This window comes from Odontesthes bonariensis, chromosome 17 (genome assembly GCF_027942865.1).
Source record: "Odontesthes bonariensis isolate fOdoBon6 chromosome 17, fOdoBon6.hap1, whole genome shotgun sequence".
NCBI classification, from domain to species: domain Eukaryota; kingdom Metazoa; phylum Chordata; class Actinopteri; order Atheriniformes; family Atherinopsidae; genus Odontesthes; species Odontesthes bonariensis.
The window spans coordinates 8,123,825-8,138,889 of NC_134522.1; the positions used below are offsets into that span (position 1 = coordinate 8,123,825).

Here is a 15,065-nt window from a genome sequence, read left to right on the forward strand (position 1 = left end):
TTTTTTTTTTTCTTTTATTAGCAGAGGGTGGCTTCTAGTGATATAATAAACAGCAACTAGAGGCCAAGATCAACCCGGATAATGATGCTGCAGGCCCAAACATGATGCAGCCACATCTGGTGAAATGCAGGGTTAATCATTGGTCTCAAGAGAAGTTAAAATATCACATTCTGAAATATCTGTCTGTAGAGCTGTACCACAAAACATTCTTTGTGCAATAAGCATGCTGCTGTTAGCATGACTTCAGGACAGTGACAAGTGATTACTGTGTTGACTGATGTTGACAAAAAGATGTCACACCAGGCTGTGTGCAAGATGAGATAGTACTTAAGAAAAGAACCAATTTCTCAATCAACGATTGAAATTTCATGGCAAAAAAATGTTTTTGACACTTTGATGTTGTTATCGCAATACTATGAAGAAGTTACAGGCAATATTCTAAGAAATGATTTATTTAGGCTTGTGTAAGTCTGGTGGAAACCCAATTTATGTGTCTGAATGCAAATATTTGTCAGACTGGGTCAGAATAAACGAAATGAAAGAAAACGTCAACAGTGCACACGTTTCCGTGGCACCAGAAAAATAAAACTGGACTTTTGAACGTGCGTTTGTTAGACTGAAATCGTGTGAAATCAGGCTTCATAGATGATGTTGTCGGGGATCAAATCACCCCTGCATGTATACGCTCAATTTGACTAAAAGGGGCCTGGGCGCTGTGTACATGCTCCACAGTTCCATCTTTTTATAAAAACATCAAAGTGTAAGTGTGTATTAAAACAGCAGGATTTTTCATAAAGCTGCTCTCCTTTACATATTTTTTCTGGGTTAAATGTGTCAGACGTTGTCACTGAAAATTAGATCCTTAAGGCTATGTGCCAACTTTTAGTCATCCAACATTTGTGTAGTGTATACTGATATAATTACATAACTTGTGTGATGATTTGTGACAGGGAAAGTTTTTCTTTGTCAAATCTACTTGGTTTGATAAATCGTCTCTGCATCTATGCATTCTGCGACGAGTACGATGGTCCAGTTAAATGGCGCAGTCGAGCTACGATTCCAGCTCTGTGACATATGTATCAGGCGTCAGACTCACGGGCAAATAAAGGCAACACTGCATCCCCAGAGGTTCATGAGAAAATGTGTGTTTTTCGACATTTGAGCGACTCAACCCTTTGAGAATCGCAAGTCTTTCTCTCCCCACTTGCACTACGGTGTAAAATCCCATTTCAGTAAGCCAACTAGCAACCACCATGTTGGTACACCACAGTAAAGCACCTTCTCACTGTTTTTCTTCACATGAAAATAAAAGTACTACTGCACAATTTCCCCCCCTCCCCTTTACATTCTCACCCAGTTATTGTACAAAAAAATATGCCATTATACAGAACAGTACACCTACTGTAGGATTAAAACAATGATAATAATAATAAAAAAAATGATGACCACCCCACGTTTGAGGCAGTCCCATAGAATATCAAGAAAAGGCATTAAAATGCAGTTGATTGTAGGCAGTGATCTGAACAGTGACTAATTCAAAGTATCTTACTGCAATGTACAGCTCTGTATGAAAGAGAATGACAGATGGATTGTTCCTCTGGTGAAACAAATCAAATAATACATAAACCAAAAAAAGGCTCTGTATCATGCAATCTGGTGCAACAGGTTTCCAGACGTTTCTGATTGTTGGCTCTTCATAAGTTCTTCCTTTTTTCCTCTGTGTGACGTCCTTTCATAAGCAGCACAATGACCTTTATCCAGCTAATAAATGACAAATTCCTCCATTCAACCTGCTAAATGAACAATTACCGTGCACTCTTGTTTGTGTTGCCTGAAGAGAATCTCAGCCCAGTGATACATCACGCTGTTGGCTGCTTGGGGCAAATGATTAAGTGGGCTTGATGGATTTCAAACGCCATTCATGTCTGGCTACTGTAATATGCAGTGATAGCATCTAAAACAATACCCTGAGGCAAACACTGTTTATACCAGTGGCCTTTTGGCCTACAGGGACCCCTGCCACCGGCACTAACCATTTGGGAGATAATCAACAAACTCAAGAAGCAGGATTTCAACCTGAGCTGGACTAAAACTGAACCTTACTGCTTGGAGACCAATTAGATCTCTGAGAGCAACAAAAATCTTTGTGTCTGGAGCTGTTTCTGACCCACCTCGGGGATTTGTTGCGATTTCATTTGCTGTCACCTATAAACAACCTCATTTCATACATAACCTGAGGTAGAAATACAAGACTGGCTTTCCGTGTTTCAGTGTTACTAACATCTAGGGCATGAATCTTCTGGGCATGAGTCGTCAATTTGCCTGAAAGTGTAGAAAATGGCTGCGTGAGATGGTAGCTTCCGTGTGGGCGTGTTTCCGATCGTACAACAACCACGACCTCACAACCTCCGTCTTCTGATGAAGAACCTCAAATAATAAATAGTAAAAATGATAGAAAAACAAAGATGAAAATAAAAATGACTGTTTAATCTTCTACTGTAATAGATCCTCTGGTTTCTCTCTTTACTGTTGCAGTAGTCTCATATCACACCAAAGGTCCGCAACATTATGATCCAGTTCACCACAGTCGGAGTAAATCCTCTTGGTGTAGAGTTCCTTTGATAAAGATGCAGTAAATCCACTTTAAATGTCTCATCTTTCTTTTTTGACTGTGGATTGGGAGTTATTCCATATGGGCTGTTTCTATTTGAAAATAGAACATTTTTCAAATAGATTAAACACTTTGAGAGAGTTCTGATCACGGCCAGTTATCTTAATATCAGTGTCTTGTCTTACATTTTTTTCAACAGTATTCACATGGTTGAACTTCATGCAGTACCCAAAACAGCTTCCAACAATCAAACAATCCCCTCCTCTATGCTCACGATTTTTTTCAGTCTCTGATATAGATTCAATGTTTGGCCATCAACCTCGCAGATGTTCTCAAACTGTGCTCTCCATCACCCACTCTGAGCTCTCGAAGGAGGGTTTCTCGTCCTCACTGTCATCTAACTGCAGCAGCATGCCGTTAACAGACAGACTGCGCTTAGTCCAGATGTTGCTGATCCTACGCGGCTGGCTGCCGCGACACTGCGCCACCCCGACGTGACCCATATCAAACGAGTGGCTCCTCTTGGGCTTGCCCTCCTGAGGAAAGCCTAGAAGACGTCCCAGCATGGTCGTCGACTCGGCCCTCCCAAGCAGGGGTTCTTTATCGGATGGTGGCACTACAGCCACTGTTGTCATGGCGTTGGGAGCGGTGGAGGGCCCGGAAGCCCCTTGGTCCTTCGATGCCCCTCGCAGCTCCAGTGAGGTGAAGGCCCCTAAAAGGTGGTCCAGGTTTTGCCGTGCTTTGGCACTGTGCGCATGCCTCCTGAACTTGCTGCTGGGCAGGGTGCTGCATTCGCTGTCCTGAACACTGTAGCGGTCGCCAACCCCTCTTCCTGTTTGGCTATCTAATGAGTTAGAGGAGGAAGATGACGAAGAGAGGCTACTCTGGAGAGATCCACACTTGAACTCTACCATTTCCTCACGCATGACCACGACGGTGGACTTGACTTGAGGTGGAGCTCCATTGAACCTGTTTACTCCCCCATTGGTCTGCGAGTATGTGTTACTCACAGTGGGTAATTTGCTAGTCTGGATCCCGCTGGTCACCTTATAGCGGACCATAAGGATGATGATGAACACCAGGAGCGTGGCCACAATGATGCCTCCAATGACCAGAATCATTGTGCCGCCCATGAAGCCGCTGTGAAGGGACTGGCACTGCGGGTAGTCCTCCCTGGTGATGAACTGGACACAGCCGACGATATTAGTGGCAGTGAGAGTGGTGGCGGTGTCATCCCAGATGGCCAAGACACACAGGTCGTACTGCATCCCTGGGACGAGATTTGTGACTATGAAGGCCCGGTTAGTCATGGGAATCATCCTGGAAACAGAGACAGAAAGACATAATTGACTTTTGGCCATGGGAAAGCAAGAGAAAGAAAAAAGAACTAAAGTGATAAAAGCGGATCTGCATTGGTCTGATTAGCTGAGGCAGATCAAAGAATTGGCCAAAAATAAGCATGCTAAGTAGCTATTTATATGCAGAGAGTAATTCAGAAAGATAACTTCATTGTGCCTAGTATATCCCATTAGATATGCATGAAGAAAACCGTAATGAGATAAGTACTAAATGGCCACCTTTTGAATATTGTTTAGGTGAATGATGTAATGTTTTGTTCAAATGTATTAAGGTTTTTCAAGTCAATCTGTTATTATTCCAGAGGTTTAAATATTACTGATTAACTGAGCCTCAGAGGTTTCAACTGGAGTTTAATGTCAATGCTATTGGAAATCTGTCCTGAGGAACATATACGACCTGGTCAATAAAAGTCACACTAATAGTTAGTTGGAGCACCTTTAGCTTTTATCATGGCATGCTTTCACTGTGGTGCCATTTAAACAAGCTTGTGTCATGTCACAGCTTTCTTTTCACACAGAGTTGCATTGATTTTTGCCAAGATCTTTGAGGGCTGCACAGTGGTGTGCTGGTTTGAATCCCAGCTGGGGCCTTTCTGTGTGAAGTTTGCATGTTTTCCACCGTCTATGCGTGGGTTTTCTCCAGGTACTCCGGCTTCCTCCCTCCCCAAAATCATGCATGTTAGGTTAATCTGTGACTCATTGACCCTTGATGTGAGTGTGCATGGTTGTTAGCCTCTGTGTGGCCCTCTGTTGGGCCCTCTCACCTTTCTTTTTTATTCCTTCAGAGTTAAATATTTATGTTATCAAGCAAATTAAAGCCTTTTTTCATTAGAGTCATTGATAAGTCATTTGCTTTTGGCTACATACCTTTTTAGTTCAAATACTTTGACTTTTGTTCACAAAGTGTGGAAATGTTTGTCTACTTTCACTGTGAGTTTCTAGGATTGTTTTTCTTCTATTTGATATCACCAAACCTTTTTGCATCTGTGACAACACTGATTGTAAGTCAGATGGGGACCAAAAGTCTGAAAACTTATGTTACCACACTCTTCCTAATGTGGACTTTGTTGCATACAAATAAACCTGCATGTGTCGGTGTTTGACTGGTGTAATACGCCATTGGCACAACAGGACACCTTGTGTTTATCTGGGAGACTTCAGCGGCTTTTACAAAGCAACAGTATTTGACAACGTGATAATTCAAAAAACATTTGCTCGACACAGAGTGAAACTCTGGTCGTTTCCTCAGTGAAACATTATACATTAGAGATGCAAAAGCCGTGGCTTTGTTCCCCCCGGGGGTTTATCTGCAGGAGCAGCGTGGTTCATTATTACAGAGGAACTCAACTAATTAAAATTAGAATGCCATAGAAAATGTCCATACATTTCAATTCAGGAAGAAAATGACTTCTTAGCTACATACACGGGGAGTGTCTGTGACTATTCAGCAAACAGAGAGGTTGGAATAGAAAACTCAAAGCTACAGAATCAGTTCAAGTGTCTGACATGTGCCTCTTGAAAGATACAACCAAATCCACTGGAAAACCCAGTCTGAGCATGAAGAATTCACTCGTTACGTAACGCATTTAAAAACACACTGCAGAGCCACTCCTATTAATAATACTTGAAGAGTAGCTACATCCTCCCATTCAGCCTCAGCTTTACATAGCAGTACATCTAAAATATGCATCACAGGAGAAAGGAGGGGAAACTGTAGGGAACATATTCGGTGGTCTGTGACCATAGGCAGGCAGTTAATGAATAACATAAAACTTGGATTCTTGCCTACAATAATATGATTAATGGAGGCCCAGAGAGCTTGGCACAAACAAGCTCATTTTGAGATGTATATCACACATAATACATAAATATATTTGCTGGAAAAATGACTTGCATTCGCATCCTATGCCAAGAACAATCTATGTTCATTGAATTAGAAACAAGCCCTTAAAGACTGGACCATTTTAGTGTGGTAATCTATAAATAGATTTCTCGGTCATTTATCCATTTTTGGCTTCGGGTTCTGCTGCACTGCATGCATCCAGAGCTTTGATTCCTCTGAAGCGCCTCCTCGACAGAGCCCAGACACAAGTGGGGTTGTGGTTCATTATTCATCCTTAATTGCCTTTTTCCATAACCAGGAAGAAGCTGTGCTTCCTCACATGTCCGAGAGAACTCGTGCAATCGCTATGCTCCCCCATGTGACTGATAGATTATTTATCAAGCTGCTACTTGAGTGCAGGGAGTGGGACACAGTGTGCAAGCAGTGAAATCATATCGGTGTTATCTCAGTTTATCTCGTGACATGGACATTTTCTGCGTTATATGAATTAAATACCATGTGTAGTGATAAAGATGTAAAAGCATTTTAATGCATCATAAACTGTACATAAGGACAATTTGAAAGTTGGCACGAAATAGTTTTGAGTCAATGGCCACCTGCCGAGCATGAAAAATAGGTTTAACACAGAAAATTACCATCAGAACTGCTATATTAACCCAGACTACAATTTCCCCTCAGGGATAAGTAAGTATCTAGCTTTCCGATCTAATGTGCCCTTTAAAAAGAGTTGTTAAATCTCTGGGTTGTTTGAAAAACAGCCACCTAAAGCCTGGGGGTTCTCTAGAAAGCAGAATTCTTAATATCCTCCAAAACATTTACTGTAATCCTCAGCTTCTGAAGAATCTGTGAATATAAAATAAAAATTAGTTGAAGAAATAAACCTCCGGGCTTTGTTGTGAGTTATAAACTTTAAGTTCAATGTAACCGTCCGTGCGTTTTGAAAGTAAAGACAAAGTAAAGACAAGCCCCATGTAATGTGAGCATTGCATCAGTTTTTCCTTGAAAGGAAGAAGAATGCATGTAACCTTACACCAAATCCCTTTTGCTAAACTTGGCCCCCTCGCTGTCATTTACAGGGGTAAGATGCCCTTTTTCCGTTTTGCATAAAAGAGTGGTGGTAATTAAGTCTTTTAGCCCGTGCATCTGGGGGCCATTTCAATGACTACTACTCCCTTAATCCCCGAAATAAAAAAGTCGTTGCTGCCCTACCCGTAAGAAGGAATTGGGTTTGTATCTTACAAACTAAAGATTTGATGCGATATCGCTCAAACAACGAAGATATCACACTGAACGTGATTTAAAATGTGAAAGGCCTGGAGCCAGTGTTTGGTTAGGCCCTTCTGGGCTTGCAAGTAGTGTAATATGTGCCATTTTGTTTATATAAGCTGCAGAAAAAAAGAAAATTTCTCTTGTGATTCTAGCTCACTGAAAACATAATTAACTATGTTCTATTAAATTTCCACCAACAGATCACCATAAATGTTACACTTTTGAATTTCAACGAAAAGCTTTCAGACATGATTCAAACTAACGTTCAAAACAAATACATGTTGCAGCTATCATCAGTTACGAATATTGACCGGCAGCAACAATAGGAACATCATTAAAATACTGTAATCACTTTCCAGGAAAACAATTTTCCTGCTTTGAGTCTTGTTTCTAACAAATGGAGACGGGGATGACTCATCCAATGTTTCCAATGAGTCCAGGCAGAAAAAAAAGTTCTGAAAACTCACTGTCCTCTCCACTTTGGCATGGGAAACTGGCACAGTGTGCACACAAGGAAATCAGATAAACAGCTTATTATTGAGTTTGCAGGGATGAGAGTTGAATCGACAGTGTTTGACGTCGTAATATCTTTCTTCATTACTGTGTTTGGTTATAATCTCAGATTACCAGCTCATAAGCAGCAGTTACCTTCCCAGATTCTGTCATTACTTATCATATAAACAGCTTTTGCAGAGCAAAGCTACGACAATTGTGCGGAATAGATGATCAAATAAGGCTTTGCTGAAGAAAAGCACCATCGATTATCTGTGAAAGCACAACAAAACTGATGAAATTACAAGTGGGATGCTATAGTTCCTATAACATCTTTAGTACACTACAAGGTGGTCATTCTCTCAAAGGGTGTATTCAAATTTTACTGTAGGAAATAATAAACCTGAAAAAATACAGAATTAAAGACAAAAAAACTAATAAATGTACTGTATGGAGATTCATATTCAGGACTTGGGATGAAGAATTTAATCTGACTGTTCTTGTCTTTTAATGCACCCCATCTGATTTTGTGTTAAATGTCAAAGCTGCTTTCTATGTTTCCAACCAATTATCTTGGCTGAATGTTGCTGCATTCACTGTCTCACTCGAAATAAGAAATTGATTTCACAGAGCCCAAAGATCTCTCGCTGCAGTCGCCAAGCTTGCACTTCTATGGACTTGAGCAGCTTAAGAGGGATACATTAAAATGAGGTCTATAATCCTTTTTTCTTCTTGGATTTCTAATTAATGGTTCAGGGCTAGGATTTCTCTTTTCCAACATAGAATGTGAAAGTGGCATCTCCACCAATTTTCAGTCTAAGAGGCAGAGAAAAAAAAAAACCTCAAGAAGGATTAGGAAAGCTGAACATTGATCTTCAAATAACACTTCAGAGAGGTTTATACTGTATCAAGCATCCAAGCCGAAAACAATTAGAAACTGCCTGAGAAAACTGAGCCGCAAGTATTCTTAGGCGAAAGACTACACCTCAAGATTAATTGACCACTTTGACCAGAAAGGTCTCAGCTCACAATTGGTTGTAATTAAGATCCATTAATCATTCTTACCTGTAAATGAGGACTTCATCATCAGAACAGTTGTACTGAAGCTGATACATTTTGACCTTTGGAGTTGATTTGCTGACGGTCCACTTGACCAGAGCAGAGACTGCAGTCACTTCTGATACAGATACCACCTTCTCTGGGAGAGGCTTAGGCTCCCCTTTACTGATCTTAGTAGAGCTCGTAATATCTGAAAGTCCTGACTTTGACTGTGTAGTACGGTTTGTACTATTAGTCAGATGGGGGAGTTGAATGATTGACAGCTCAATGGAGGCTGTAGATTCCCCTGCAGCATTAGCAGCTATGCAGGTAAAGACGCCATAGTCCTTGGATGTGGTGACTGCTATGTCCAGGGTGCCATTTTCATAAACAGTAGCTCGGGAGGAGTTGCTGATCAAACGGTCATCAGGAGCAACCCAGTGTACAGTTGGCATTGGATCTCCGACAGCTTTACAGCGCAAGCTGGCCGTTTGACCCTCCAGCACCAGCAACTTGTGTGTATGTTGCGTGATCAAAGGAGGCTCGCAGACAAACTCTTCTTCACGAACAAACCAAAAGTAGCGCCCCTTTAGACTAGCAGGAGAAGCGCAGGTTTCCATATCATCATCACGTTCCAGCCTCCGTAGCCAGAGCACCTCACAGTTGCAGTGCAATGGGTTTCCGCCAAGGCTAAGAGAGAGTGAGGGTGCATAAGGAGTACTCATCACCATGCTGCTCTGGGAGCGTGCAAAGATGGGATCCGGAGGGAGCTTTTGGAGGCGGTTGGAGGTCAAGTCCAAGCGAGCCAGTTTTTCCAGGTCAGTAAAAGTCCCTTCAGCAATGAAGTAGATGAGGTTATGGTCGAGACTCAATTGATGGAGGTTGACCATCTTGCGGATGGCTTCCCAAGGCACACTGCGCAAGTTGTTGTATGACAAATCTAGGTCCTCCAGTGTCAGCAGCAAGTCGTCAAAGGCTGTGTTTGAGATTTCACTCAGCTGATTGTTGTTGAGGATCAGGTGCTGCAGGTTTATTAGTCCTCTGAGGTCATCCGGTCCCAGTTCGATCAACCGGTTAGTGTCCAAGTGCAGAGATCTCAAGGTCTCTAGGTCGATGAACGAGAAAGGCTGGATGGAGCTGATCGTGTTGCGGGACAGAGTGAGATCCACCAGGCCTGTCATGTTGGCAAAGTCCTGAGTGGTGATCTTGAGGATGAAGTTGCCACCCAGCCGGAGCTCCACAGTTCGCCGATCGATGTCTAGCGGCACAAAGAGCAGGCCTTTGGAGGGGCACAGAGTCCCCAGAGACTCTGAGAGGTTCTGGCAGACACAGTATTTGGGACATGCATGGACCATCGTAACTGCAGTTCCCAGAAGCAGGAGACAGATGACCACTTTGTCCATGTTACCTCATACAAAGGGGACCTGGAAAAAGGAGGGAAAGAAAAAGTGGTTTTAAATTTCATACACTGAGTTGAGAATTTTCTACTTTCTTAGGTGCATGCTGCTGCAAAATACTGTGAGTGTGTGATGTTACTGTTATAAACCTGTTTTTCTAGGTCAGACTGAATGTCATCATGTAAATTTAGGTAAAAATGAGCTGGTCTAATTATCCTTGAGGATATTTCACATTCATTTTCAACATTAGAATCCTCACATGTATATACTTGGCAATGGAAAGCTTCTTTTTTGATAAAGCCTAGGAATAAAAAGTACTCGGAGGTTATTTCAATGACTGCCTTTATGGGGTAAACAACTGTTCTTTCTGGAGATATTATGCCATCATGTCAATGACAGCTGTGGGTTTAATATAACTCTTAATGGCCTGTTTTCTACACGTCTTTACACTATATGTCTCTACTCTTTCTGTATCCCCGTGTGTGCATTCATCCTTTTGTTTTACTTGCCCCCTTTATCCACTGTGTCTGCATAGTTTTAGCGAAAAGTGAGGCAGTGTAGAATGAGAGTTGCAGGTGTAAGACTCAGCACGCCTCTATAAACGTCTTAACAGCTCTCACACCTGGCTGACTCCTCCAAATGAACGGTCACCCTTGGCTTCACCCAGCAAACTTTTAATTCCCCCAGACATTTGTATAATTAATTCCTAATACACTTAAAATCTAAAAATCAATTTCAATCACCCCCTTTTTTTTTATTTTTTTTTATTTTGTCTGCATGGTTTTCTCTGGATCAATGGGGAGGGGCAGTTCCTATTGTTCTTGATGTTAACCACATGTTCGTGTTATCATGCATTAATATAAATGTATGAGCTACACAAACTCTGCTCTGCAATAACTCATTACAACATGGACTATATTCATGACTAAACCAAAGGCATTACAGCTGTCACTTCAGATAATCTTCTCACTGTTTTTACTTGGTCACCTTTTTTTAACCCAAAAATAACACCTATTTTTTCTCTGACTATCTGACTCTTAAATTTTAAGCTAAATAAACAGAACAGCACACATTATCATCTTCATTCCAGTTGTTTTTGTAAGAGTAATTCAATTTACAGTTTTAAAAGTGAAAAATCTTCTACCATAGTGAGTTATATAGTGAGTTATATATTATTTGTTTTCATATTTTAAAGACTATTTCTAGAAAATGAGTTTTTTATTCACCTTTAGTCATAGTTAAAATGATAAATCAGCATTTATCTGGCCCTCTGATATGAACAGCACCAACAAAAATCTACACTAAAAAGACGGGTGTCCTTGTGTTTGGGGCTAATTTCATCTGGCCCAACCATAAACGCTTAATATGTAAAATGTGTTTTATCTGCATTGAACATTTCTGTTTTTATGTGCGTACGCCTCCATGACTGTCGACTCTCAGGCACTGAGCAAGAGACTTACGCAGTCACACTTTTGCCGTGCTGTCACATCTATTTTTTCCACATCATGAAAAACTAATTAACTTCTGATGATGAGACACCACAAATACAGACAAGACAGAAACATTGAGAAAGTGATAAATATTCATTTTAAATGACTGCGACTTCTATCATCATCAGTAAATCATAAAACTGTCACATTTTTATTTCCTTATTAAAACTGCAAGATCCTAATGTTAAACATTTTTTTCGAGCGGACACTTAGGATTAAGTAAAGGAAAATGTAGCTGTGTGAACTGGGGAAGTTGGGAATCAATCCCTTAACCCTAAACTGAAGAATGGCTACAATATCTTCGAAGCTACAGCTGCCACAAACTTGAAAGAAAGGCATGTTTCCTCCATTTTTATCTCAATGAATGTGACACACCTGTCTGCAACGCCCTCAAATCTGTTATGATTTATATCATATACCATTTATACCAGAGAAACCCACAGCTGTCAATGCAATGAGTTACTACTGTGACGCTACGCTGCTGTCATATGACTTGTTAAGTAGCCTGCTCAGGCTTAACGCTTGTCAAATGGGTTTCATTTTCCAAATCATATTATGATGTGTTCAAAGGTAGTTCATAGATTTAAATGTGACTATGGTCCAGTGTCTACTAGCAGGTGACCTCTACCATTTTAGGATACAATTTTTCATGAACAAATGTCAAAGAATGAAACAAAGTTTCTTCATATTAGATTTTCTCATTTTTTTCTGTCCTGCTACACCCAGATATTTACACTTTAAAGCATTTAAGCACTTTATCATAGTTCTGGTGGCTTTTTATTTACTTAATCTAAGACATTAGGTACATTTATCTTAAATGACTCATTCCTTCTTTGAGAACTTGTGTGAGTTTGGTCATTTTCGTCACTCCAAGCTGAGGTGTCCTGACTAAGTAAGAAAAACAGAGGCTAGTTAGCTTCCATATCAACAAGTCTTGTTAGCCTAGTTTAATAATGTTTGCCCAAAAGCTTGTGTTTGAAGAAGAGAATATGAAGCTCTCTTTCTACTCATTTCAGTTTCCATTGGACTATGTATTAGAATTTTATTCCAACTTTAAATGGAAGAAAAATATTTACACTGCAAGGCTACGCTCAATCATTTCCTGACCTTTTCTCTCTGCTGTCATGTGTTTCTGAGTCATCACATTAGGATTCAATGAGCAATCCTCAAACTGTGTGAAACTCCGGGCAAAAGGTTTTTACTTCATTCAAATTCTTGCAGACTTGATGCATAGCGCTCTGATCCTCTCAGCACTCAGAAGCTAATCCCCACAAGGCTTCATGGCGAGAGCTGTCAGCGATGACAGACAGTTTCTCTCAAGGACTCATTTTAATGGACGGCATCTAGAAACACCACCTAAAAAGCCCCGCAACCTCAAAGACGCTGCCCTTTTTTTTAATGTTCATTAGATCTTCTTTTTCTCTCAAAGGGGACGTGTGGTTGGTAAGCATTTTAAAAAGTGGAGAAACTGCAGAAATGGAACAAAAACTGGATTGGTGCAGATTAAAAGTTCACTTCCCAAACTCGTAAAGGTTCCCTGTAAAGCATGCACCATTTGCGGGGGGTATTGTGGTGGTTTGGCAGAGAAAAGTGAGTGAACGAGAGGCAGAGGTGACCTTTCAGGGATACAGTTGCAAAAAGATAAGAACCATGGGCAGTGTTTAAGGGCCCTATCCTTTTACTCATGGCCTTTAGCAAGCCTGAAATTTAATCTAGACTCAAGTGGAAAGGGACAAAACTGCTGCTGAAACACCAAGAGGCATACATTCACTCCAGTTCAACACTACATTAGTGCCACTAAAGTATAGAAACTTGAAATTTATTGGAATGGTGGTGATCTTCTTGCTTCTTTTGTGATTACTGTTGAAAGCAAAAGGTTATATGGTTCCCTTTAATCTCATGTATAGCTTATATTATAAAATATTGAACCTCAAAACCAATTTAATTAATTTTATCCACTGAGTTTATGGATTTCTGTTGAAGTATCAGCACACACACAAACACAGAACAGAAAGCTACAAGTACAGCTTAAAGTTCCGTGAATTGGCCAGAGGAGTACCATTTGCCTTAGCTTTTTTACACATTTTGTATAAAACCTTAAGGGCATACACTGTAAATGAAAGATAGACAAAGTCATCCAGTTTCAGAAGTGCCTTCAAGTGAAATGCCACTGATGGCACCTTGGCTTTGGCTCAAAGACATCTCTGGCTCCCACAGACTCCTTTTCTCAAAAAACTTCTCTCTTTAAATACTAAATACACTTTTTCCTCCCTCTTGGTAAAATATGACCACTCCTGGCTCCAAAAACCTCAAGATTGTAACAGCTGAATGCAGAACTCAAGGTTTTCACACTCAGAGGAGACGTCCTTACGGTGTCATCTATAATTTATATACAGTCGATGAACTACAGGTGTCTCTATCCTCTCCCGTTGTGTCCGGTCTGCTCTGATTGGCTGGTTCCACCTTTCCGACCAGGTAACGCCTTATCATTACAAAACCGCTCTGCTTAAAAAAAATCTAAATTTGAGAAGTTTAGGGATGAGTAAAAAGCATTTTACCTGTTTTCACTAAAAGGTTGAATCTGTTCTGATATACTATGAAAGAATATACTATTATATAAAACTACCTTTGTGTCTTTGTAGGGAAGAAACTGGTGTTTAGATTAGTTATGCTCATTGAACTAAGCTTTAAAACAATTAGGACAATACAGTAGGCATGCTCAAAGGTCTTCATAGACAAAGAGGTAAGTGAATTACAGACTCCAGGTTACTGCAGATTAGTCTCCCTGGAGCTTCATTTAAACCCTGATTATTCTGGCAGAAACAGAGCAGCTCAGTTGCTAAAAGATTCTTTATGCCCGGGGTTTTATGTAGTTTCCCACAGATTCCATGTCAGTTTCACCTATCATTAGCATTTGAATTTAAACTGTGACCCAAATGGCATTCATTTATTTCCTTTTCAAAACTTACTTCAAGTAAAAGGCAAAACAAAAGGTCATCTGTAGAGTAAAAGAGATCAGAGTTGAACTTTAATTCATCCTCCAAAGAAAGCTTTAGAGAGTAAAAACTAGCTCAAAACCCCAGTGTTGTTTTTGTTAAAGTTAAATCACCTCCTCAGAAGAAACTACCGTAAGTATTAAGGAGACTGATAATCAGCAATGCTGCCACCACCGGAAAAGGGTAAACAGGCTTTTACTGCACGTAGGTATGTCTCATATTCGGTTCTGATACTGAATGATGGTATTAATTTAATCTCCAGTGAAGCCCGTAACCAAGAATCCGAGGTCAGACCTTCTCCTTCGGAGCACAAAACTACTCACAACATCTGAGCCATTTAATCTGTACTTAGTGTAAAAGTGGCATATGCAGATTTGAGTGGGATCTGTGAGTAATAAAGTCATGATTTGGATTACTGCCACATGCAGTTTGTACACCTTAAAGTGTCAGGTGTTTAAAGCGCATATTATTCTCAGTCAGATGGAGAAACACGAGATGACAATGTGAGATCAATGTGTCTTTGTCCATTTCCTGAAAGGGAACACATATTTATGGAACTGATTTCCTGTCA

At 40.5% G+C, this 15,065-nt stretch overlaps 1 protein-coding gene across 2 annotated transcripts in view; it reads right to left on the minus strand.

Annotated features, from left to right (window-relative positions):
* Positions 1–424: 424 nt before the first annotated feature.
* Positions 425–15,065, minus strand: part of LOC142366479 (leucine-rich repeat and fibronectin type-III domain-containing protein 2) — a 167,487-nt gene continuing 152,846 nt past the window's right edge. For both annotated transcript variants that reach the window (XM_075448375.1, XM_075448374.1), the window contains 2 exons: positions 8,639–10,035; positions 425–3,931 (listed from right to left, as the gene is read on the minus strand). In XM_075448375.1, the coding sequence (XP_075304490.1) occupies positions 2,944–3,931; positions 8,639–10,014 (2,364 nt within the window). In that variant the 5' untranslated portion in view covers positions 10,015–10,035 and the 3' untranslated portion in view covers positions 425–2,943. The remainder of the gene's footprint in view (positions 3,932–8,638; positions 10,036–15,065) is intronic.